At 49.2% G+C, this 27008-nt stretch overlaps 1 protein-coding gene across 4 annotated transcripts in view; it reads left to right on the top strand.

The window, feature by feature from the left end:
• Positions 1-27008, top strand: part of REPS2 (RALBP1 associated Eps domain containing 2) — an 856334-nt gene that overhangs the window by 374720 nt on the left and 454606 nt on the right. For all 4 annotated transcript variants that reach the window (XM_085622671.1, XM_085622668.1, XM_085622669.1 and 1 more), the window contains one exon: positions 20997-21103. In XM_085622671.1, the coding sequence (XP_085478797.1) occupies positions 20997-21103 (107 nt within the window). The remainder of the gene's footprint in view (positions 1-20996; positions 21104-27008) is intronic.

The following is a 27008-nucleotide window of genomic DNA, read 5'->3' as shown; positions in this document are numbered from 1 at the left end:
TCTTGTCTAATACCAGACCTATAAAAATGGTCTGGCTATCTGCCACAAAAAAGTGATCAGAAACCAATTGCAAGAACAAACATAATGCAAATTTTTATCATGGAAATCTCAATATTCCTGAGAGGATGGTGATCACAACAGATATTTAGGTTGACTGTCCCTAGAGTCCATTACACCTTCCGGTGGCTTTGTTGTATCAGAAATGTGCATATCAGGTGACTGTCTCAGAAAAGTAGTCATCACTTGCATGGAAGCCAGACTTCGGTATTCCTCTGAGTCAACACAAGTTGAGGACCCCCTCTAGACTGGGCGCATTCTGATTCCCACTTGTATTCCCAAGAGTAGGAAGTATCTGTTCTAACTTGAGCATGACTTCTTTAGCTGAACCTGATTGCATAACTTTCACCTTGGGATATTTGCTGTAATTATCCACATGGTTAAGGAGCAGAAGACCATTGGAAAGAGAGGTGAAATCAGCGCACACTCAGGGCCTGGCCATTGTGAGCATGTGTGTCCTCCGTGATCTTTGATGCAGTCAGTTCACTACGGCCCTGGCACTTGGTAAAGGAGACAGCTGGATATCAGATATTCTACTTGTTAAAAGAGGAAATCATACTTTCTGGCACATCTTTGGTTTTACAATGCCTTGATGACCTGCATGTGTCAGCTTGAGGATGTGTGTCACTAGTGTGGTGGTGTAAACAATGCAACACTCCTGACACTCCCCCAGTTCCCCGCCCCCAAGCAGCAACTCTTTCTCAGTTACTGACAGTTCATGACGCATATTGCACAGTGCTTGAAGGATCTCTCAGCCTCTTATGTGTGGTGTGACTGTCTGTGGAGAATGTTTTCCTGTTATACTTATCTGTTACTGTTTTGGCAATGGTTAGCCACCTGTCACAGCCTTTAGTCCGGGACCCATGATATACCTCTGTAAAAAAATTGTTGTCCAGAGATTTTCATTTTTGATTTGTGTTTTTGTATCTTTAGAGAAGTAATTTAGCTTGGGTAGACATTGCTAATCTAGGTCAAATTCTCTGTTTAGATCAACTAATCGACTGAAAAAATTAGGGCAGGATCAGCAATGTCTTCCCAAGCTAAATTACTTCTCTAATGATCCAAAAACAAAAATAAAAAATAAAAATCCCAGGACAACAATTTTTTTATGGAGGTATTGCGGGGGAGGGGGGTGGGACGAATTAAATGTCCTCTAAAATGAAAGGGGGGTGGCTTTGACCAACCCACTGTGATCTGCACAGTCTCCATCGCTCTCGGCTACAGTGGTTTATAGTCAGCTGGGTTGCCAGTCCTAAATTTGTACACTAACTGGGACAAGCATCCTTCAGCTTCAAGATCCATTTTTCCATCAATGTGCCAAGGATTTTACCAATAAGCTTTGCCACAGCAGATCCAGTGGCTTGTGGTCAGTGTATGCTTGAAACTGATTTCTGCATAAGTATAGACTGAAATTTCAACATCCTCAGAGAACTGCAATGGCCTTGTTGTCTTTGTGCCTTTGCTAAGTGGTTGTGTTTGTGTGACAACGAGAGGTGTCCATTTCCTATTTTGCTATGGAGCTGGCATCCAAGCCATTGCATTGGAGTTTTGATGGTCATAAAGTTTCATCGCTGTGTCAGCAGACATCTTAAATACAGCTATCATTTCTACCATTTATTCCTATTTAACATCAGCTTTTAGTAGCTTTCTCAAAGGCTTTGTGACATATCCACAGTAAGTGACTATCGCTAAGAAACAGCAGACTACTGATACAGATTGTGGAGGGGTAGCAGATTTACCATCATTGAATTTCATCCGGTCTGACGACACTTTCTCTGCGGAGATTTAGTGTCCAAATAAATTCATGTTTGATATCAGAACTTTGCATTTGCCTAGGTGAAGTGTGAACTTGCTATCGGAATTTCTCTTTACAATGACAAGCAGGCGAGCATGTTATGTTATTTTAAAATGATATCTAAAGCGCACGGCAGTCCCAGAAGGGGCATCCCGGCGCTAGTCACAGGAGAGACAAAGCAGCGACAGGGCAATAAGATCCTTAGCCTAGCTGGAGACTAGCCAGGTCTTCACAGATGGTAGTGCACTTGAGGGCCTATAGAAGTGCATGAAGGTGGCTAGGCTAGGTGCTACTTGCATATGTAGGATTTTGTTGTTGGTAAATTGAAGTGGCATTAACCTGGATATCATACCTGATGTTTTTCACCCCAGACTGTCCAGACTGTGATTTACATTGCCTCTCTGATATTCCTCAGCAGTATTAGAGATATGAATATTGAGGAATTTGTAATGACTGAGTTCCACATGAGTCAAGAAGGAAGTGATGTAATTGATGGTCTCATTGAGAAGCAATGGTGTTATTGGTATTCAGAGCAAAATTGTAAAATCAAAGAGAACAATTTACTTCCATCACCTGGTTGTTCACAGTGAGAGTAATATTCCTTTTCGACTTGATAGCTCTGTTGACACAGACACAGATGGAGGCTGTTGTGAAGATAACTATTGCAGATCTCCAAGGACTGAGGCTTTTTGCTTCCTCATTCTGTACTCCCTCTCAAGTTTCTCAATTTCCACCTTCAACTATGGCAGATGATATGGAAGGGAATTTGTTTTTCCTGTTTGCTGGTGTCATCTGTGAAACAGGACAGGGGATTAAAGCTATTTCATGACAAGTTTTTAAAAATTAAAATATATTTTTATTTATTTTAGATTAATCAGCAAATGGGTGCAAACTCACACTCAACACAATACAGACACTTGAAGGGAGGAAATACAGCAACATTTTTTTTGCAGAGTTTTATATAGCGCGAACTTGACCCGAATCCAATCAGGTATCAGGGGGCTTTGCATAGCACCAGTTACGTTACATTAGGACACACATTCATTCTTTGTTAGGCACATTAGCACAGTAACAGATTCCACAAACAGGTACATTAACACAGCCAGATACATAGGCCCCATCAAACATGAGCAGGCAACTGGGAGACGTGGGGGAGAACTTCATCAAGTCCAGATCATAACATTTTATCCGGGGACCCCAGATATTGTACAATTTCCTTCGGCAACCCCAATTTTTGTATGTAACTTTCTCAGCTACCATGTACAGAGCCATTCCAGTCTTCCACTCTCGCAGGAACGGGACCTTAGCTGGCCCCCAATGTTTGGCTATATATCCCTTCGCTAGCACCAATCCCTAGTTGCAAAAAAGGAGTTTGGTAAGCAGTATGTCCATGTCCATGGTTATACCCAATAATACAAATGTAGGCTCCTTTAGAAAGCCCGCCCCCAGGATTTTCCCTAACTCTGTCAGTACTACACTCCAGTATTGTTGCTTAAAATGGCAACCTTAGCTAGTGTGCAGAAAAGACCCTCTAACTTCCCTGTACCTCAGACATGCGGGGGAGTCAGCTCTCCCAAACTTATGCAATCGAGCCCGATCATAATAAACTCAGTGCAGGATCTTAAATTGTATAAATCTAAGGCATGACTTTATTGCTACTTCTCTTGGGTGCATTAACGCTGCCTCCCAATTCATGTTTGCTAGCTAATATTTCCATTTGTCCCTTAGTCTCGTCAGGGAGTCCTGTTGGTTATTATTTATTGTGTTGTAAGTATAAGACACCGCCTTTCTCTCTATCTTCCCAAGGAGCAGTCTACTCTCTAGTGGGAATATTCAGGCAGTTCTTGAGCGTCCAGCCCTTCCTCTTTCTACGAATGTTGAAGCTGAATGTATTTGTAATACTGCGTATTACTAAAATGGTAATCACGCTGAAGGGAAATAAAGGGTATAAAACCACCCTCTTCTAGAAGATCTCCTAGCCTAGATATCCCAATGAGATCCCATGCCCAAAAGTCTCTGAGTTTCCCAATTTCTCTAAGCCTCATCCTGATCCATAACGGGGTCTCGCGTGTATTCCTCTTCCCTCACCCCATCACTCTGCCCACCCTAGACCAAACCTCCAATGCCACCTGGGTTGCCGGAAGCTGGTGTCTCATCCTTTTACTTCTGTAGAGATAGTGCAAATATGTTCTCGTTTGGAACCTTTCCAGTGCTTACGTGGGATTATCACCAGCCACATATCCCCAATTGTTTATTACAGTCAAGCGAGCCACCCAATAATAAGCTCTGAGGTTAGGGAGGGAAACACCGCCATTTTTTTGATTACGCTGTAGCATCTTCAGCCCCACCCGAGGATGTCCATCATTTCACAACAATCTACAGACCTCATTGTCTATTATAGTGAAGAGCTTATCTGAGAATTTATAATAGGTGTTCTGAAGGATATATACGAATTTTGGGAGCGTGATCATTTTAAACATGGCTGCTCTGAGCAGTAGTGTTAGCGATAAAGCCTTCCAGCAGTCTGCGTCCACATGGAATTCTGCTGATACCATTCGGCGGTTCCGATGCAGGCTACCCTCTTTGTCTGGGGTTACTTAGATCCCTAAGTATTGAAATGGCTCCGAGTCCATCCATAGCCTCCCCGGAATGTCTGGCGCATCTAGTTCCCCACCTTCCGAGAACAAGACCGTTTTTCCCCAGTTTATTTTGTATCCGAAATGTGTGCTATAAGATTCAAACGAATGAAATATCACAGGGATTGTCTTCCGGCTGGGTGATATTCAGGATGATGTCATCCCTGTATAGTGAGATCTTTTCCCCCTCAACCGCTCCCTCCATGGTCCCAAAGCCATGAATGTCAGGGTAGCCGTGAACCATGCATGTTAATGGCTCCAGCGAGAGGGCAAACAGAAGGGGGGGCAGGTGACAACCCTGGCGTATCTCCCTCTTGAAGGGAAACTCTGAGGAGACGTTGCCTTTCGCCCTCACCTCCACTCTAGGCTCTGTATACAGCAGTGCTATCCACTTCAAGAATTTACGGCCAAATCCGAATATCCTTAGGGTTTGTGTTAAAAAATGCCAGTGCACTGCTTCAAAGACCTTCTCAGCATCCAGGGATAGGATTATGTGCAGATCCGGTCGCAAATGGACTGTTGCCAGCCAATTATGAAGCCTACGGAGATTATATCTCGTGGATCTACATGACATGAAGCTCGACTGATCCATATGTATCAAGGTGGAGTGAACTCCTATGAGCCTTGTAGCAAACACCGTTGCCAAAGTCTTAGACTCGCGTTAATCAGTGAAATCAGATGATAGGAGCTACAACTCTTCGCCAGTCTCCCTTTCTTATGGATCGCTACTGTCGTAGCTCGGCGCAGATCAGGCAGTAGCACCCCCACCTCACTTGCATCCAAAAACATTTTAAGGGTATAAGGACCCATGATCCCAACATTTTTCTGAAAATAATTCAACCAGGACGCCATTCGGGGCCAGAGTCTTCCCCAAGTTCAATTTAACTATAGCCGCCTGTATTTCTGGGAGTGTGATCTCCTCTTCCAGGGCGGACTCCCAGTAAGGAAAGGCCTGCGAACTCTCAATCAGAGGACATCCGCTGGGGAGAGCAGCTCAAGAGTTCACCTCGGCAGGAATTATTCACTCCCTACCACAGGATCAGCACATCAGGCTGATAACACAATCCTGCAGACATTTCCTTACTGGGAGTCCACCCATCGTGGCCTCCAACTACCCTACATCAAAGGGGTCCAGTGCGGCAAGTTGATATCCATGCGCTCGCCAAATGTCAGCATTGGCCGTCCAGTGGCTTAAATGGAAGTACTAGAACACCTAATCAAACCTCCACCCCCCAGGTTCATCTTTGTTCTAATGAGACCCTGATACCTGATAAAGGGTCAACACGCCGTTGACACCAAAAAACGACAGACCTTACTCCTGTGTGAATTAACACTGGTATTTTTACCCGCTGTGTTAGAAATGTATTTAATTTATGTACTGCATTTTGGATGTCTGCAAAGTAATAACCAATATACCATGTATGTTTATTCACATAGTCACTTTTTCTTCATTGATGGTTTTGGTTCTTAGCACTTGGGGTCCTTACGTAATATCTCCTCATCACTCACTTGACTGTGTATTGTGTGGCTCAGTAACAGTTATTTATAAAATAATAAACTTCTGTTCGGCTGGATCGAATTTATTCTAAATACTGTTTTTTTCCGTCAAGATTAAACCATAACAGAATTTACTTTCCGTAGAAACATTTATGTTTTGTTACAGGATTAAGTCTATCCAGAATTTCCTGTTTTATCATATTTTTGTTTTAGAAAAAAAATTCCATGTGATCACTTGTCCCAAGTTATACACTCGATACCCATGTTCACATGGACATTTGGGTTGTGCTGTTGTTAATTGGAATTATAAAATCATTAAAATCACCTCCCACTATATGCAAAGATGAATCAGTTTCCAGCTGATGTAGACTGTACCTAGTGAGATGTTGAAAGTCTTAGATACTGCAGGTCCTGGAACTAGGCCAGCCCAGCAATCCTAAACAGAGGGAATATGGACCAGTCTCTCCTCAGCTCGCGTGGGTCTTTTAGGTGTAACTCCGCCCAGGTTCTAGGTCAGGATATCACACTTATGTATTTCCACTTTAGGAGGAGGGGAGGGTGGCACAACCCAAGTATCAACAGCCAGCACAATCCCAGCTGCAGTCCCCAGCATCTTCACTGGGGCTGGTGGGTGATGCTCCTCCCAATATCCATTTCAAGCCGGCACTCCATGCACAGTTCTAGCCACGAAGGGCACGACTCAGCGCTCCGGTCCCCGCGGAAGGTGATTCATGACCCGATCGACAGCTGGTGCAAAGGGAGTCCCCAAGAGTGCACACAGTCTTCATGCAGCCAGGCACCCAGAGGCACACTCCCAACAAGATACCATGTGGATCCAGGGCCATGGCCCATCCTCCATCAAGAGCCGCATATTGGCGCTACTTCAGTGACACGGCCCCACGGTCCACGGCAACAACTAGTGACGGGCATAGGCCCTGGTGCCAAACAGTCTCACTCACCCCAACGCTAGAGACAGAAAAGGGCACAGGATATCTCCACTCATGGTGGTCCTCAGCACAGTAGATTCCTCAGTGCCATTCGGTTCTGTGTGCCACCTGCAAGGGCCCGAATTCATGGCCATACCACATCAGACACACCAGCAGTCCTGTTGTAGGCGCCCAGAAGCTCTGCCGCGGCCTGCACTGCTAATCTTCCAGATTAAGCAGGGGAGGGTACTGCATAACCTCAGCTCAGTTCGGCCTGCCGTGGCGACTCTACGAACAGTAGCAAGCCCAGGGTGGGGCCATGGCCAATGACCAGACCCCTTCCAGTGGCGGTGAGAGGCCCCCTGGCCAGACAGCTCCACCCACCTTGGCATCTGAGTCAGAAAAGAGCACAGTACCTCGCCGCTCGTATTAGCTCACCGCATTGCACTGAATTTCCCTTTGATGTTGATTGGCGCTGCGATCATGCGCTGACTAGCGGGGGGGGGGCGATCCGTGTCCAGATCCCACCCGACACATGATCAACCCGATTGTAGGCCCCCAGCTGCTGCATTCCCAGATGCAGCAGGGGAAGGCACCACGCTCCCACCCTCACTCCGGTCTGTCGTTACCGCTCTTTCTCCCACTCGGCTCTGGTCTCTGCCAGGAACAGAAGTGGACCCAGGGGGGTCACGGCCTGCAAACGGACCTCCTCAGACATAGCATCTCCCCTCACGTGGGGCACAGAAGCCCCGCCGCACCGGCAGGCACAGTCCTTCCTCTCTAGTCCCTGCAAATGGAGAAGGCTGCCACTTTGTGTCCCGTAGCACTGTCTGCCTTGTCCGCTGGTTTCTTTCAGGGGACGGCCAACAGCATCATCCGGTCATTCGGACACTCTAAAAAGCTTCACATGGCACAAGGGGGACTAATCTGGGGTTTGATGGGGCAGCGGGACCCCGGATCAAATCAGGATCGCAAGAGCTCGGACAGAGCTCCGTGCAGGCATGTCTAGCCCACCATCTTGTTGGCCATGCACCCATATTTCTAGACAATTAAACACAGAGACACACACCAGTTTCAGAGTGTCAAGGGGTTGCCAGTATACCATTGGTCAGTATTTAGGGGGAAGCTTTTGTTTTTTCACTTTGCTATCTCTGAAAGTGTTCTTCGTCTTCTTCTCCTTCAATACTCTGCTGACTCTTGGGAGTCTGGTTTAATTCCTTCTACAGTTTATCACTGTGCTCCATTTCATTGAGGTGGAAGCCAGCCAGTGGTATGAAATGAAGATGCGTAGCGATGCCTTTGGCAGAGTGGTTGAGCTTACCAAATGTAGAGCAGATCTTCCCCTTGACTGGGAACACAGTCTTAAGGGAGCAACCCAGTGCACTAGCCACATGACCTCTTCAACTTCAGTCATACTGCCTTGGAGGGGCAAATGGCTGCCTTATTCTGCTTGCTTATAGGCTGTTCTGTCTCTGAGTTGAGAGAATCACCTCTTTCTACTACGCTGCTAAGTATATGAATGCCTTAGTGTGAGCATGGCCGGTAGAGACATGCGCGGCTCTTTTAGTATGAATGTTAGAATGGGGAACCCCTAGTTGGCACAGGTAGGTACTTGTGACAAGCAGTGGTCCCTTCTTCTATTCAGGGCGAGAGAGTTACCCCCTCAGAACAACCCCTGCTCACCCTATAGGTAGTGTGGCGCGAGCAGTCAGGGCTAAACTTCAGGGCGCTAGTCAGTTAAGCATTTATGATCACACACAGTAAACCACAATGATCCCCCACAAATGGACACCAGGCGTAAGTTGTATCAAAAATACGGATGCTTTATATAAAAGATTCTTTGCTACGCAGGCATGTACAAGACCATCAATAACGGTTGCGGAATGGAAGCCACAAGATGATAATTAGGCACTGTTATTGTCTTTGGTAACTTATTCGATCACGAGCGCTTCACAGGGCTCGGTTGAGTCGGTCCAGCCACGATGATGCGCAGTGCACCCAGGGTACAGTGATACGGGGAAATCAGAACGTTGCGGACCCCGAGTCCGATAGAGAGTTCACTGTACCTGGGAACGTGCGGTGTGCTTGGACGAGTCTTCAGGAGAGATGCAGGTTCTGCACCTCGTGGGTCTTCCGGATCAAGAATTCAGCGGGCGGCTTTCGGTAGACAGGTGCGGCCCAGGGCCTCCGACACGGACTGTGCGGGAGGTCACTGCGGAGGGCGGCACGGTGAGACTCAGGCTGGGGGGTGAAGCGGGGCGGCCGGATACGTTACGACGTACGGGCGGCCGTCCGAGGCTGGATTTCACTTCCCCACTAGAAATCCGGCGGGAGGGCGAAAGGGCACCAAGCGCGCTCCAGTAGCAGGCAGGTGACAGGGAGGCGGGACGGCCAGACTCGTGGGTCCAGAGCGACTCAGGTAGAGCGGGGCTCTCGGCGAGTGGAGGCGGCCAGGCTTCTGGGTGTCACGGCCCTAGGAGGGATGCGAAGGTGCGCAGGGCACTCCGGCGGGAGAAAGCACACGGCTCGAATTCTCAGACGAGCGGAGACACGGTGAACCCACTGGTCCTGGGGTTCAGTTCAGGGGGCAAGCTCTTCTTCCAAGCCCTTGGAGATAGTTGAAGAACAAAGTGCAAAAGTCTCTTTCAGCCTTTTTCCTCTCCTTCCTTAGCAAGGCACCTACTGCAGGCCAGTCCCTCAGGTCAGGGAAAGTTACTCCTCCTTCAGCTTCTTCCAGGTCCTTCTAGTCAGGCAGAGTTCCTTCGTGGTTCAATCTGGATCTGATTTCTTAGGAGCCAGGCTCCTACTTTTATACAGGGATTCTTTTGTTCCTTAGCGCCAGGGGGCCTGGGCCTGGCTCAGTCCAGTTTTGGAGCACTCTGTTGTGGTGACTCGGCTTGTTCCTTTCAGCAGCAGGGCAGAGACATCAGCCGCTCCACAGGGGGCGGCGCCGGCTTTGTGGTGGCAGAGCACAGGTCTATTCAAGAGTCAGGGTGCACTCCTCCCACCCATCCTGGTGTAATCTCTCTCCCCACCACCTGGCAGCCAACCTGTCTCCTGGAATCCCCCAGCCCTGCTCCTGTACTGTTACTAGGCAGAACACACACACACAGCAGAGGCGGACTGAGATGGTCAGGCACGCAAAGGCTAACTTTCTAAAAGTAGCATTTGCAAACCCGGGATATTAAAATAACCTTTACTAAAAGATGTATTTTATTATCCCGAGTTCAGGCATACTAAACATGACTTTCTACCATGCTCTCTGAGTCCACTGGGGTCACAGCGTGTAGCGATCCCAGCAGCCCATTCTGGCCTATGGAGAGCAGGTAACCTTCAATAGTGAAAAACGAAAATGGCTGTAATTCACTATTAAGACATGCCACACACATCAGGGCATGTCCTACCTTATACCTACAATGCACCCTGCGCTCAGGCCTACCAGAGGGGTGACTAACATGTAGTTAAGGGAAGGTTTAGGGACTGGTAAGTGGGGACACTTGCTCAGTCAGCGCGACGGTACCAGACCGCGCGCAGGGTCTGCAGTGGCAGACCCTAGGCACATTTTACCCCGCTGCTTCGGTGGGTGGCACAACCAGTGCTGCAAGCCCACTAGCAGCATTTGGATATACAAGCCCTCGGCACCCCTGGTGCACTCTACTAGGGACTGATAGTAAACCAAATAAACCAAACGTGGAAGTCAATTCACTTAATACATTTTACCATAGGGAGCACTTGCACTGTGGCACTGGATGGCAGTGGCACAGTGCCCTGAGCAGCTAACACCAACACAAAACACATTGAGGCACAGACAAAAATGGAAGGGTGACCCACGCCAATGGTGCCAGGTCTAACACGTGTCCCCTCCAGCTGAAAAGTGGGGAGAACTACCCTACCCCAGGGAGTTCTGCATCACTAAGGCGGAAAAACCTGGACAGACCGTCAGCATTGGCGTGATCTGTGCCAGGGCGATGCTCCACCGTAAAGTCCATACCCTGTAGGGAGATGGACCACCTCAACAGTTTTGGGTTCTCACCCCTCATTTGCATCAACCATCTGAGGGGCCTGTGGTCGGTCTGAACCCGGAAGTGAGACCCAAACAAGTAGGGTCTTAGCTTCTTCAGCGCCCAGACCACAGCGAATGTTTCTCGTTCTATCGCACTCCACCTTTGTTCCCGGGGAAGTAGCCTCCTGCTAATAAAGGCTACGGGTTGGTCAAAGCCCTCCTCAGTGATCTGTGAGAGAACAGCCCCTACACCATGCTCTGATGCATCCGTCTGCACCAGGAACTCTTTGGAGAAGTCAGGAGCCAAGAGCACGGGCGCCGTGCACATGGCAGTTTTCAGGGTGTCGAAGGCTTTCTGACAGGTGTCAGTCCATATCACTTTTCTGGGCTGCTTCTTCGAAGTCAGCTCTGTCAAGGGGGCAACGATGCTGCCATACCCCTTGACAAACCTCCTGTAGTACCCGGTGAGTCCTAAAAAGGCCCTCACCTCCGTCTGGGTCTTTGGGGGCTCCCAAGCCAGGATGGTTTCAACTTTGGGTTGGAGGGGCGCCACCTGGCCGCTCCCCACTTGGTGTCCCAAGTACACCACTGAACCCTGCCCGATCTGACACTTGCTTGCCTTGATCGTGAGGCCTGCCTTGCGCAGCGCCATCAACACTTCCCAGAGATGTTGCAGGTGTTCTTCCCATGTGCCGCTGAACACTGCGATGTCATCCAGGTAGGCGGCGCTGAACTCGGTCAGCCCCGCCAACACCTGGTTGACCAACCTCTGGAAGGTGGCAGGGGCATTCTTCATCCCAAAGGGCATCACCCGGAACTGGTAATGCCCATCTGGTGTAGAGAATGCGGACCTCTCTTTGGCCCCATCAGTTAAGGCGATCTGCCAGTACCCAGACGTTAAGTCAAACGTGCTGAGGTACCGTGCAGCCCCTAACCGATCGATGAGCTCATCAGCTCTGGGGATGGGGTGCGCGTCAGTCTTCGTGACTGAGTTGAGTCCTCGGTAGTCCACACAGAACCGGAGTTCGGGCGTGGCACCCGGCGCTGCAGCCTTTGGGACCAAGACCACTGGGCTGGCCCAAGGACTGCTGGAGGACTCAACCACCCCTAGGGCAAGCATCTTCGAGACCTCCTCTTTGATGCAGGCTCTGACCCTGTCAGTTACCCGGTAGGCCTTGTGCTTCACAGGTAAGCTGTCTCCTGTATCTACATCATGGACGCACCAATTTGTGATACCAGGAATCAGGGAGAACAGGTCAGGGAACTGCCCCAGCAGCTGGCGACAGTCACCCTGTTGCTCAGGGGTCAGGGTGGGTGAGAGGTTAACTCCATCCACTGACCCGTCTCGCTCTGAGGCTACCAAGAGGTCAGGAAGAGGCTCGGACTCCTCTTCCGTCCCATCATCGGTGGCCAAGAGCATGCCCACTTCGGACCTCTCCAAGTGGGGCTTCAGTCGATTGACATGTAGGACCCTTAAGGGGTTCCTAGGAGACCGCAAGTTCACCAAGTAGGTGACAGAACTCTTGCGCTCCACAATCTCAAAGGGTCCGGTCCACTTGTCCTGGAGTGCACAAGGCTCCACAGGGGCCAGGACCCACACTTTTTGGCCAGGTTGAAGCTCAACCAGAGTGGCATTCTGGTCGTACCACCGCTTCATCTCCTCCTGGCTGGCTTCCAGGTTTGCCTCAGCAAGTTGCCTGAAACGCCTAGTCTGGTTCCGGAAAGCCAGCATGTAACTGTATACATTCTGGGGAGGTTTCCTGGGAGATTGCTCCCAGCCTTCCTTGACCAGACTAAGAGGTCCTCGTACGGGGTGGCCGTACAAAAGCTCAAAGGGACTGAACCCTAGAGACTTTTGTGGCACCTCGCGGTACGCAAAGAGAAGGCATGGTAAGAGGATGTCCCACTTACGCCTCATGGGTTCCTCGAGACCCATAATCATGCCCTTCAGGGTTCGGTTGAAGCGCTCAACCAACCCGTTTCCTTGGGGATGGTAAGGTGTGGTGAACTTGTAGGTTACACCACACTCTTGCCAAAGGGACTTCATATATTTCGATATGAAGTTGGTCCCCCTGTCAGACACCACCTCTAGAGGGAATCCTACTCGTGAGAAAATTCCCATCAGTGCCCGTCCCACCACGGGGGCCGTCACTGTCCTCAGAGGGATGGCTTCAGGGTACCGGGTGGCGTGGTCCACCAAGACCAGGATAAACCTGTTGCCCATGGCTGTCTTGGGGTCCAGTGGCCCCACAATGTCAATCCCCACCCGCTGGAATGGGGTACTGACCACAGGGAAAGGTTGGAGTGGAGCTCTCAGCTTCCTTCCACTCTTGCCACTTGCCTGGCAAGTCTGGCATGTCCTGCAGTGAGTGTCAGAACTCCTGCGCATTTGGGGCCAATAAAAGTGGGTGACAAGCCTTTCAAAGGTCTTGTCCTGCCCCAAATGTCCTGCTAACGGTACGTCGTGAGCCAGCCCCAGTAGGAAGGCTCTGAACTTCTGGGGTACCACCAGCGCACGGGCTGACCCAGGTTCAGCGACCTTAGGCTCTGAGTATAGGAGGTCGTTCTCCCAGTAGATCAAGTGAGTTCCGGACTGATCACCATTGGCCTGGGCTGCAGCCTGCTGCCGCATACCCTCTAGAGAGGGGCACTCTTTCTGCTCCCTGCAGAATTCCTCCCTGGTGGGGCCTCCTTCTTGCTGCCAATGGGTCAGCTCAGGCAGGTCCCCCAGTTCGGCTATCTGTTCCCCGGTAGGCTCCAGGGCATTCCCCTCAAGGTCTGCTTCCTCCTGGGCCGTGGGAACTTCAGGAGCCGGAGTCCCGTGCCTCCCTTGCCCTCTCTCTACGGCCGGTTCCTGGGCCTCTCCCTCAGGCTCCAGGGTTCCTTCAACACCCCTACCGGCTGTCATCGACCGGGTGGTCACACACGCCCAATCAGGCAAGCCCACCATCCGCAGGTGAGTCGTCTTCTCCACCTTTTCCCAAGGGGAGCTCTCCAAATCGTTACCTAGGAGACAATCAACAGGCATGGCCTCTCTCACAGCCACTTGCAGAGTACCAGAGACCCCCCCCCACTCAAAGGGAACCTGAGCCATTGGACACTGACTCTCTGTGTTGTCAGCGTTGACAACACGGCAGAATGCGTGCGGGACAACCTGCTCTTGAGACACCAGGTGTTGCTTGACAGCAGTCACACTGGCTCCTGTATCTCTAAGAGCTCCCACCCTCTTGCCATTTATGGTCACCCACTGCCCATACTTTTGAGTATTGGGGGGCAGCTGGGCCTCAGCGACCATCTCACTGTCTCCTAATGAGACTAGGGTCATCTGTACGGGATCCCCCGCCCCTTGGACATCTATCTCCCTCCCCAAGGCTACACTATTCACCTGCTTGGGGGGTGGAGCACCAGAGGGTGCTGGTTTGCCATACAGGGGGCACTTGGGATCCACGGAAATGTGCCCCAGGTTGTTACACTTGTAACATCGGAGGGGCCCTCTTTGAACAGGGTTACCTGTCGGGGCCCCGGTCTGCTTCGGGGGTGGGGGTGGCTGAGAACCTTTCCCTTGGTTCCCTTGGGAATTACTTTGGGGCCCTCTGTAGAACTCCCTCTGTTTACCCTTGTCCCCCCCACTCTTCTGCTGGGGACCCTGAACACCCTTGGCGGGGCCTCCTGCGGGACCCTTGTGGACCCTGGTGCTGATCCAGCGGTCCGCCTCCTCAGCAAGCTTCCTCGGGTTGGACAGCTTGCTATCGATCAGGTGTTGGCGTAGCTCAGGAAAACAATTATCCGACAAGTGCTCCCATGCAATTAAATCAAACAGCCCTTGGTAATCATTCACTTTGCTACCCTTCACCCAACCATCCAGCGCTCTGCAAAAAAAGGTCACATATTCTACATACGTGGTACCAGGTTTCTTGGTGCAATCCCTAAATCTCTGTCTGTACAGTTCAGGAGTTAACCCATACCTTGTCATAAGAGCCTCCTTCATGTGTGGATAGGATGTGTGGACATCAGAGGGGAGGTCTAGCAGAGTGTCCCGCCCCTCACTTAGGAACCTTCCCCACAACCCCGCTCCCCAATCCTTCTCAGGGACCCGGTGGGAGGACATGGCTACTTCATAGGCCCTAAACCACTGCCCAATATCATCCTGCTTATAATATTCTTTGACTACATCTTTAGGAATGTGCACCCTTGACTCTGTTGAATTGCTGCCACCAGAGGGTGAGTTGTCTAAACTCCTGGCCTTGAGATCCAACTCCCTCATTTTTACCTCATGCTCCATGGCCAGTTTCTGCCTTTCTCTCTCCATTTGCAGTTTTGCCATCTCCACCTCGTGTGCTCGGGCGGCACTCCTGTCGGCCAACTCCTCTGGCGACAGGCCTCTGCTAGGCTCAAACACACCTTCGGGGGGTATCACCTCCCGGGCATTCTCTGGGAACTTTGATTCGTGCCAGGCTCTCAGGGCTGTCACGTACTGATCCTTGTTGCTTAGTCCACTTTGCTTGATTCTGTACTTGGAGAGATATCCCTTCAGGACATCATTTGTGCACTTCCTCAGTGCCTCGGGCTCCCAATCGATGTCATCCACTCCAGAGAATACCGAGGGCGCTCCGCCTCCGTTGACTGAGCTAGGCATGGTTCCTTAAGGTGGAGATTCTTCTTTAGCAACAACTGTCAATCAATCTGTGGCTGCGTTATAGGTCTGCTCTACGTGGTGATCAATAATTCACTGTATGTAAATCATAAATGCAAATTCGAAATCCCACCGCTGCCACCAATGTTAGAATGGGGAACCCCTAGTTGGCACAGGTAGGTACTTGTGACAAGCAGTGGTCCCTTCTTCTATTCAGGGCGAGAGAGTTACCCCCTCAGAACAACCCCTGCTCACCCTATAGGTAGTGTGGCGCGAGCAGTCAGGGCTAAACTTCAGGGCGCTAGTCAGTTAAGCATTTATGATCACACACAGTAAACCACAATGATCCCCCACAAATGGACACCAGGCGTAAGTTGTATCAAAAATACGGATGCTTTATATAAAAGATTCTTTGTTACGCAGGCATGTACAAGACCATCAATAACGGTTGCGGAATGGAAGCCACAAGATGATAATTAGGCACTGTTATTGTCTTTGGTAACTTATTCGATCACGAGCGCTTCACAGGGCTCGGTTGAGTCGGTCCAGCCACGATGATGCGCAGTGCACCCAGGGTACAGTGATACGGGGAAATCAGAACGTTGCGGACCCCGAGTCCGATAGAGAGTTCACTGTACCTGGGAACGTGCGGTGTGCTTGGACGAGTCTTCAGGAGAGATGCAGGTTCTGCACCTCGTGGGTCTTCCGGATCAAGAATTCAGCGGGCGGCTTTCGGTAGACAGGTGCGGCCCAGGGCCTCCGACACGGACTGTGCGGGAGGTCACTGCGGAGGGCGGCACGGTCAGACTCAGGCTGGGGGGTGAAGCGGGGCGGCCGGATACGTTACGACGTACGGGCGGCCGTCCGAGGCTGGATTTCACTTCCCCACTAGAAATCCGGCGGGAGGGCGAAAGGGCACCAAGCGCGCTCCAGTAGCAGGCAGGTGACAGGGAGGCGGGACGGCCAGACTCGTGGGTCCAGAGCGACTCAGGTAGAGCGGGGCTCTCGGCGAGTGGAGGCGGCCAGGCTTCTGGGTGTCACGGCCCTAGGAGGGATGCGAAGGTGCGCAGGGCACTCCGGCGGGAGAAAGCACACGGCTCGAATTCTCAGACGAGCGGAGACACGGTGAACCCACTGGTCCTGGGGTTCAGTTCAGGGGGCAAGCTCTTCTTCCAAGCCCTTGGAGATAGTTGAAGAACAAAGTGCAAAAGTCTCTTTCAGCCTTTTTCCTCTCCTTCCTTAGCAAGGCACCTACTGCAGGCCAGTCCCTCAGGTCAGGGAAAGTTACTCCTCCTTCAGCTTCTTCCAGGTCCTTCTAGTCAGGCAGAGTTCCTTCGTGGTTCAATCTGGATCTGATTTCTTAGGAGCCAGGCTCCTACTTTTATACAGGGATTCTTTTGTTCCTTAGCGCCAGGGGGCCTGGGCCTGGCTCAGTCCAGTTTTGGAGCACTCTGTTGTGGTGACTCGGCTTGTTCCTTTCAGCAGCAGGGCAGAGACATCAGCCGCTCCACAGGGGGCGGCGCCGGCTTTGTGGTGGCAGAGCACAGGTCTATTCAAGAGTCAGGGTGCACTCCTCCCACCCATCCTGGTGTAATCTCTCTACCCACCACCTGGCAGCCAACCTGTCTCCTGGAATCCCCCAGCCCTGCTCCTGTACTGTTACTAGGCAGAACACACACACACAGCAGAGGCGGACTGAGATGGTCAGGCACGCAAAGGCTAACTTTCTAAAAGTAGCATTTGCAAACCCGGGATATTAAAATAACCTTTACTAAAAGATGTATTTTATTATCCCGAGTTCAGGCATACTAAACATGACTTTCTACCATGCTCTCTGAGTCCACTGGGGTCACAGCGTGTAGCGATCCCAGCAGCCCATTCTGGCCTATGGAGAGCAGGTAACCTTCAATAGTGAAAAACGAAAATGGCTGTAATTCACTATTAAGACATGCCACACACATCAGGGCATGTCCTACCTTATACCTACAATGCACCCTGCGCTCAGGCCTACCAGAGGGGTGACTAACATGTAGTTAAGGGAAGGTTTAGGGACTGGTAAGTGGGGACACTTGCTCAGTCAGCGCGACGGTACCAGACCGCGCGCAGGGTCTGCAGTGGCAGACCCTAGGCACATTTTACCCCGCTGCTTCGGTGGGTGGCACAACCAGTGCTGCAAGCCCACTAGCAGCATTTGGATATACAAGCCCTCGGCACCCCTGGTGCACTCTACTAGGGACTGATAGTAAACCAAATAAACCAAACGTGGAAGTCAATTCACTTAATACATTTTACCATAGGGAGCACTTGCACTGTGGCACTGGATGGCAGTGGCACAGTGCCCTGAGCAGCTAACACCAACACAAAACACATTGAGGCACAGACAAAAATGGAAGGGTGACCCACGCCAATGGTGCCAGGTCTAACAATGAACCTCCTCAGTTTTGCAGAGGTGCAACCCTGTACAATATCCACATGTATCGCTTCTTCCTGATATGTGAACTGACACTCTGCGCTCTCCATGCGACGGGAGCTAAGTATCTCCAAAAGAGAATTGCCTTCTATCGACCGGCGCGTTCTCTGAGATCAGAACATCTGTTTTTGGCTTCCGTCCCGCGAGTTAGGAGAGTGCGCTTGGGAGGTCGTTCCTTTGGTCTACTGGCGCCACAGTTGTGGAACTCTTTGCCTCTCAAATTGCGGGGAGCCACTAGCTTACTTGCTTTTAGAAAGGATCTTAAATCCTGGCTGTTTATTCAGTAGGCTCAGCCTTGATGGTTGCTTTTCCTTTTGATTCTCTTACTTTTTTCTGTTCTTCTAATATGCTGTGTTTCCATTTAGTAGTTTCCTAAATTAAAGCGCCGGGACACTCTTTTTGAGTAGCCGTGCGCTCTACAAATACCATTTTAACATTAACATTGGATACATTACCAAACAGCTGATTGAGCACCACAAGCAGTGCTTTATACGCAACCCTATGGCTGGTTGCTTGGAATCTGAGGAAAGTATTACGGATCTGTTCACTAGTGTCGAGCAGCATAATGAAACTCTTGATGGCAGCGCAAGCCTCCTTGATGGCTAAAAGGTAGTCCGACAGCATCACCAGAGGAGAAAGATTATAGCATGTCAAATATCAGTTGAGGTAAATAACAAGGCGGCAATGAAGGCCGTTGCTAAAGAAGCATAGAAAGTGTAAGCGTGCAAAACTGAAGTGTCACACAGAGAATATGACCAAGAAATGCAGACCAAAGCCTTCCACGATCATTCCTATGGGAGCATGAGGGGGCTGACTTGAGCATCCCAAATCAGCTGATCACATTCAGGAACAGCAAGGAAACTACTTGACCTCCAAGCAGCCAGGAGTGGGTGCGCTCACCAGGCGTGCGTTACCGCAGCGAATCTGTACCGGGCTGCACAGGCCATCTGGTGGGGCTCTGTGCACCAAACTCCTCTCAGGCATTGTCACAGCTCCAAGGCCCCAAAGAGGGGTGTCGCAGCCAAGATGCCGACCGTGTGTAAGCAGTATCAAGTTGATGCCCAGATTGCAAAATAGTGGAGACATGCGACAGCAGAGGCAAGGCCCCTGAGAACAGCTGCGGCAGGGGGGCAAGCGCAGGGAGGGACCCGCCTCATCCTTAGTGTTCCATCTGTGCTAATAGGATGCACATGGCTCTGTCTGTTTCCTGCTGTCATGACCCATGGTTATTCTGACAAGAGAGAGGACAAGCCCACTACCTCTGCACTTTTATTGCCACTAGTGTCCTCACTCAAGGCCAAACTCAGCATATCTACCGGGACTGGTGCGATCACCCCCATATCAGCTCACGTCACCCTGACCCCTGCTGGATACAACATATACCTCAAAGAGCACAGCACATAGAAAAGGGTTGGAAGTTGATTCTGTCTTCAGACCTAATCAATTATTAGTTCAGACCTTCGTGGGGAAAGGGGGCAGATTGGCTAAGGAGACAGGAATTTTGAGTGAGCTGGAGTCTACATGCCTAACTCCGCCTCTTAACGTACCGTGTCAAGCAGTGATGTGCCAGGGGCTTTGGAAGGGTTGCAGACTGATAGGTGAAGATGGCTGTGGAGTGGCCTTCGGAGAGGTTGGAGCATTGCGACCTTATACAAATGGACTCTAGAAATATCAGTCCTGGATTTCTGCTTCTGCACACTTTGTGCCTAATTATGAGTCTCTGGGTCTGAGGACCGCCATACTTGCGGGGCACGGCGGTGGCGGTCCAGCCACTGCTGCTCCAGCGGTCGGACCGCCCAATTACAACTTTGGCGGCTGGACTGCTATTGCACCGCTGCAACTGCCAGGGAACTGCATTTCCCTGGCAGTGGCATGGCAGTCAGGGCTCCGCAATATGCTGGTGGTGCCGCTGCAGCACCGACATGCATATTACGAGTTTCGGGACGCCAGCAGTTTCATTGAGGTTTTTACTCCACGAAAAGGCTGACAGGTCTGAAACAAAGGGAGCCCTACAGGGCCCCTGTTGCCCATGTGCCTGGGAATGCATGCAGGGGGACACAACATGTGCCCCCTGTGTGCATGTACCCCTGTTCCTGCACGGCATGGACTTTACAGTCCATGCCGTTCAGGAACTGTTTTTGGTGATCCCATTGCGGTGGGCATTTTAAGAGGCACCACCTTGCGACCGCCAAAATAAGGCCCCCAGACATCTGGCAGGTGGTGCACACACGGGTCTGGCAGTGCAGGAGCGGAACGCCAACATGGCAGTCCGCTTCCGCACCCCCAAACTCATTATCAGTCCCTAACTGGTTCTCGCTTACCCTCTTCCTGCACAAATTTAATGACTGATTTTGCACTCACGATCTTCAGCAGGAATGCCCATTTGTGGAGCAAACCCACATGTGTGATAGAAATATTTACGTGCATTTCTACTTCTCCATAACATTTCTTAATACCCGTCCCTAACCATCAGCCTCAACGTGTTTTTAGAGAATGGTGTCATTTGACCGAAATCCCTGGGGAAGTGACATTGACATCACATGGAGCACTGAGCCCTGAGTTGTCATTTCATAACATTTGGCCCTCATGACGGGCCATTGCATGCTTTGCAATCTTGTAAAAAATAAACAGGAGCCTGCAGCATTGTGTTAACAAAGGATTGGGGCTGAAAAAAAACAAGAAACTCTTCAAACGAGCAACAGTCGGAAGAGTGTTTCATTTAAATGCATTAGTAATCGGATTGGTTAAATTACTGAAGGGGCTAAACTGCCCCCAGGAGTTGCTTGCAGGCGTGCATGACTACGGGCTTCTATCCTTCGCTTGCTCCACGTGACATTCCGCTATTTGGACAGTTCTTTCTCTGAAAGACAATCATTTTTAAAAGTCTTTGGAATATCATTTCCCGTAGAAAATATTTGTTTCGTGTACATTTTTTATTCCCATCTACTAATTCCACTTTTCCATCTGTCCTTTTTGCAGCTGCTTATGACACGAGGCAACCTGTGCAGTCCGTGCCCCAGCAGGAAGGACCAGTGACCGCAACCCATGGACCCAAACCTGCAAATTCACATTCCAGCCTTAACAGGGTAATGATCGGCATGTACAGATGATGAGATAATGTGAACCTTTGCAACCCAGAGGCCTTCAGATGTTTACTAGGACATCTTGCTTTAGAAGGGAATGCCTTTCATATATAAGTTAGTTTTTGCTTGCCTTAATCGAATGTTATTGTTTAGGTTCCTTAACTCCTTCCGTGCTCATGACGGAACCACGCCGTCATGAGCCACGGTTGACGTGTGCTCATGACGGAGTGGTTCCGTCATGCTGCGGCCGTTGGCGGCCGCGCCGCCCACGTGGCGCTAATTCCCCGCCTGTGCGGGCGATTAGCGCTGTGGGCGGAGTGATGACGGAACCACTCCGTCATGAGCACAGCCCAACCGTGGCTCATGACGGCGTGGCTCCGTCATAAGCACCGGGCCACCGCGCTGCCCCCCCCGCACCCCCCAGCGCTGCGGCGGAATTTCCGCCGCAGCGAAGGGGTTAATGAATGGCTGAGGGATTTCAGACTGCAAAACAATAGGAACCAAATTGTTCTTTGGTGCCTCTCGAATGAGTGAAGTGTCGATCCTTTGAGCAGGAGCGGCTCCTCCAGTGAGATGGGCGAGCGTCGCCCCACTGCCCAAAATGCCTCCCAGGGATGAAAAATAAAATGGTAATAAAGTTAATTTATTACCAGTTTTTTTTCCATCCTCCCATCCTGAATCGAGTGTCAGAACGGGATGGGGCCATTGCTGCTGAGTGGCAGCGGGGACCTGTGCGCTTTTTGGCTGGCTGTCTTGCGTCTGCCAGCCAGACATGCACATTTTAAACTTCTCAGCTGGATTAGAGGAAGCGCAGGCCTCCGGCGCTCTTGAGAGCAGTGAGAGAGGCAGCTCCCTCCAATCTTGGGGCTTCTCTCATGCTGGTTACCAGCATGAGAGCAGCGCCAGGATTGCTTAAGGGAATTTACTGCAGACCGGAGTGAGGAGAATGTTGGATGTCGAAGGTAGTGCAGAAAGCATGATAAGTGTTTCTTGTTCTTTACACACACCACTCACCTTGCAGCCATACACCCTCTGACACCACATATGCCCGCCTCCTCTCTGCGAAAATGTGACAGTATGAAGAAGTCAAAACAAACGTCATGTGTAGGAAAAACAAACTGAAAAATGGCTAATATAGACTGTACAGTCATTAAAGACATGATTACAAACAAATATATGCATGTTAAGAAGAAATCAGGCAATCACAAGTAACATAGAAATTCCATACAATCGTTCATCCCCTAAAGTTTGAGTGAATTCAAATATTTTATCCAGAAGTTTTTGCGCTATAACAGATAGTTGTGATTATCTCTTCCTTCTGTTGTAAAACTTTTAATTGACTGATGTTGTGTTGTGCTTCCAAAAAATGACTGGCAACTGTAGACTTCAATTGTTTTGTCCTTATGTTACTTTTTTGTTCATTTAGTCTTACTTTGATTTTTATTTCCGTCTTCCCTATGTAAACCTTTCCACAGGGACATTTCAACATATAGATTACGTTGGAGGTGTCACAGGTAGCTGTTACCCTGAGTTTAATTTTATAACCCTTCTTCGGGTGAGTGATGTTGGATCCAAGAATGATGTTGTGACAATTATTACAATTCCAACAAGGTATCGGCCCTTTGTTTTCCTGTTGCTTATTCCTAATCGGTGGGTCCTTCAACATTTCTCAGAGATTTTTACCTCTCCTGTAAGCAAAGATGGATGGTGACACTACCATTAATACATCTAATCAGTGAATGATAAACCTGGATTACTGTTGTCATTTCCAATGGGATCAAAAAGAAATTTTAAGTCCTTTTTTTAAGGATTGGCTTGGTGCCTAGGGGGACATTCCCCTAATTAGGGGGTGCTAAGCATTAAAGTGTATCATCTCAGGAGCTTACAAGAGAATTGTATTCATAAAGTTTATAAAACACTTAAACAAAGATATGTAAGTCACTTTGTTTTTGTATCAATTTATTCCATGAGATTTTCGGCTGTGATCATTTTATGATGTTTGTATGTGCCGTCCATTTTGGTTTTCCAGAAGGAGGTACGTTTTCAGGAATTTTAAGTGGTAGAGCAAGTTTATTTCAGTTTTAAGGTCTCATCTACCAGAGAACTTTCAGCTGTCTGTAGTCGTAAGGGTTTATGGATATACCAACAACTTACAGTGGGCTTAGAGCCCGCCCATGGCTTACTATTGTTTGCCTTTACTGTTGCTCTCATTTTTTTGTTTCTTATTTGATAGCTTGCCTTCCTCTTCTTATGTTTGTCCATCTCCTCAAGCAGAGCGTCCTCACTATTTGATTGGCTGAGATGTCTTTCCTCTGCTCACATTTACGGAACAGTTTTTATTTTTAGGTCTCGGCTAGCGAAGGCTGCGCTTGCGCAGTCTCGCTCGCGAGATTTAATGAGTTGGAGAAGAGGGGCTTGAACCCGCCCCTCTTCTCCCCTGTTCTCCATTGGCTGGCCTCGTAAATGCTGGCCGGCCACTGGAGAAGAGGTCAGTCACTCCGATTAGGCCCCGTTCTTTTCTGATCGGGGGCGTGTTTTTTGCGAGAAGTCTCAAGGAGGAGACAGCAGCAAAACACGCCCCCGAATCCGAAAACGACGCTGCCTTTCTCCGAGGCATTTCTGCTCTGCCTCGGAGAAAGGCGGTGGTGTGCTTATGCAGTGGTGTGCTTGTTTTTCTCGTTGTTAATTTCAACATGATTAAATGCTTGTCACTCTCTCCCTCTCTATACTATTAAACTTTACAAAGAGTGATTGACTGCCCGCCAGTTTTTAATCGTATTTTTTTTATTGGTGCCTGTCCTCCATGTTTGTTTCCATTTTGAGCAATTAGTGGATGAAAGTCAAAGCAGCAAACTCGGACTGATGTTTGCGTCGGCGTGGAACAGTATGCGTCTCATTAAACTGCTGTTGTCTGTTTACTTTGTATTTTTGCTGTCGAGGGAGGGGTTCGGGCTGCGCTGGGATTTTTAAATATTTATTCGTTCTCGGTGCATAGTAACATCTGCTCAGCGTGTAAGGGTCCGCTCGGTTTTCTGGCCTGTGGGGGGAGCTGAAAGGAAAATGGTGTCTTTTTGTCTAAAAACCTGATGGGCGGGTGTCGCATTTGTGCGCACAGAATAGAACACCAGGCAGTGTACAGTAGCGTAGCAAGGATGACATGAACCCGGGTGCAAGGTCCCATTGACTGCTGTTAATATGGTGAAATACAGCATTGTCGGTGTTCATTCAGCTCCTCACGGCTCTGGGCCCCCTATTGCCTTTCCACTGCCCCTGTTCTCTTCCTCCGTTGTCCCGCTGCTGATTTTCCTACCATTAGTAATCTCAGCGTCCCCTCTTGTTGGAGAGGATGCAGCGTAAACTGCCTATTTTGAACCTGGGAAATCAGGTTCGAGTCTTACCGTCCACACAACAATCTGTGATTCTAAGCAAATCACAATCTCCCAGTGCTTAAAAACATAAACGTGAGACTGCGATATAATTGGGGTGCGCTATAGAAAAAAAAAATGCAACTGTTTTCGTGTAGTACGTGCATTTCGACGAAAAACAGCAGGGAGGCGGGACCTTTAGATGGGCGTGACTGAACTTCGTTCGTCGTTTCATCAATACAATTATTTTGCAACTATTTTTTGCCATTTGTAGCGGAGAGGGTTATTAGGCTTCTGAGCTAATAACCTATTCTTTTAAAAAACGATAAATTGTTCAACCGGCCATTCAAAATATTAAACAATACTTTCTATTACCTGGCACACTTAAGGTTATCCAATCACGGTCATGTTTGATTTTGTTTTTACTGCAAACGCTTTTTTGTTTGCCTTTTCAAAAGCTTTTAGCGGAGACTGTAGCAAATACATCTCTGAAATGGCCACCAGGCTCTTATAGACCCTACTACAGCAGCACGAATGTAAACGGGGACCGCCTCTCAAGGGTGGGTTCGCCATAACTTTAAACGTCGAGTGGGCGGGGCAAAAGCATGGTAAGTGGTATCTAGCCCCCAAGGCTGTTAGGGAGCACTGAAATAAAACGACCCGTGGTTCCTATTTATTTGTTTAAGGCGACCTGAAAAATACTTTTTTTTTTTTTTAATGAATACTGTTCGATAATAAAAGTATGTAAATCGTGAAAAAAGTCTTGAGATAATTCCAATCCTGAACCTCATTGAAGCCGTACATCTTATATTTTTGAAAATTATGAACGACATGAAGTGTTATCAAGAGTGTTTCATTTACATTAAACAACAACCTACGTGGGGTTCTTCATAGCTGTTTGCGAGAGTACTATGAATTTCGTCACTTCAAGATGGCCGTCTTGGTGACAGACGCTGGACAACTTCCTGCGCCCAGTCCGCGTAGGTCCGTGACGAGAAAATTCTTTTTAGGTCTCGGCTAGCGAAGGCTGCGCTTGCGCAGTCTCGCTCGCGAGATTTAACAAGCATTTACAATGCAATGGTCTCGGCATTGGTAAAGTCAGAGCTATTGGCATTGCTCATGACATTATTTTTGTTTATGTTTTTGTTTTTAAAACATGTACAGAAACGGCATTGTCATGAGCAATGCCAATAGCTCTAACTTTACCAATGTCGAGACCATTGCATTGGAAATGCTTGTTTTGTTAAGCACTCCATGTGAGTGCATGCAGCTGGCCACGTCGCACGCAGGGCGACATTAGAGGGGACAGCATCCTAGTGTTGTTCCACTGCTGCAAGGGTAGACAAGCCTATCAGGTCACCGTAGGAGGGGAAGGTGGGTCATCCCCATAGTTTATGGTCTCGAGGTGTCAGGAGGGGAGGAGTGGACCAGGAGGGTTCTTAAGGGGTCAACTCCTAGGGCAGGGCCTCTTTGAGCGGTCAGCGTTTGGACCTGGAGCATACTGCGGAGGTGTTAGCTGTTATTCTGGAGGTGAGCAAATGGTGGGGGAGGCCGCAGCACGAGCTACCAATATAGGGATAAGGGGTGCGAAGCGTAACACACCCGGACCTTCACCGTAGAACAATAAGTAAAACGATAACTCCCTCCCACCCGATGACACCCCCTCCCCCACTCAGCATTATTATTGGTAAATTGTTACCTCCACTCCGTAAGACATGGGATGGCCTCTCATTTATTATGTTGCGCGCACTGTATTGTTGTAATTTAAGGGTCCTTACTGTCAAAAAGGGCTAGGAATGGCAACCCTATGTGTTTGTTTACTCCCTCTCTTGTTCTACTTACCCCACTCCATTACTCACTGCCCTTTACTTCCCCTTTACCCACCCCTGTCCTGTTCCTTATTTGCTTCCCTACCCCTTGTGTCCTTCAAATACAAGAAATTAATGCTACAAATTTTGGAGGGCCTGGCAGCTGCTATTAGCTACTGGGTGCTCAGCTACACATAAAGGGCTTTTGTTTACTTAAAAGTTCATTTTTTTAAATCTACCGATCCAAGTACTGTCCACCATGTTAAATCAGTAAATTAAAAAAATTAAATTGGTCTCCGGTTATTCTGTAGGCACGCACGTTTGGTGAAGCATCCACATGCATACACCATAACCCATGTACGTGCCTACAGAATGACAAATCTGAAGGCGTCTTAGCGGCCTTTTTTTTATTGCCGATGACGTATCGTATCGACAGAAACCATTTTCATAGTCAATAGGTCTACATATCGAGACAAATTGGCTTTGCTAAGGCTTGTTATAAATAGAGGTAGAGAGTGGTTTCAAATGTTTCGGTTGCTCTCCAGCTTTGCTTTCCTCCCATGAGTATTTCTTTAAAGCTGATGATTCCCATCCTGAATTGTTAAATGCAGTGGAGTTGCCAAGAGGGAGGTGTGGGTAGATTTGCCTCTTTAAACTGAGGGTTGTGTGTATGTAGAATCTTTTCTGGTTGCCTCTTGCAATTTTATGTGGTATCTTCTTCCCTCAGCCCGCAGA

The sequence above is a fragment of the Triturus cristatus genome, chromosome 8, assembly GCF_964204655.1.
Source record: "Triturus cristatus chromosome 8, aTriCri1.1, whole genome shotgun sequence".
Lineage (NCBI taxonomy): Eukaryota > Metazoa > Chordata > Amphibia > Caudata > Salamandridae > Triturus > Triturus cristatus.
This window is presented reverse-complemented; position numbering and strand designations above follow the sequence as displayed.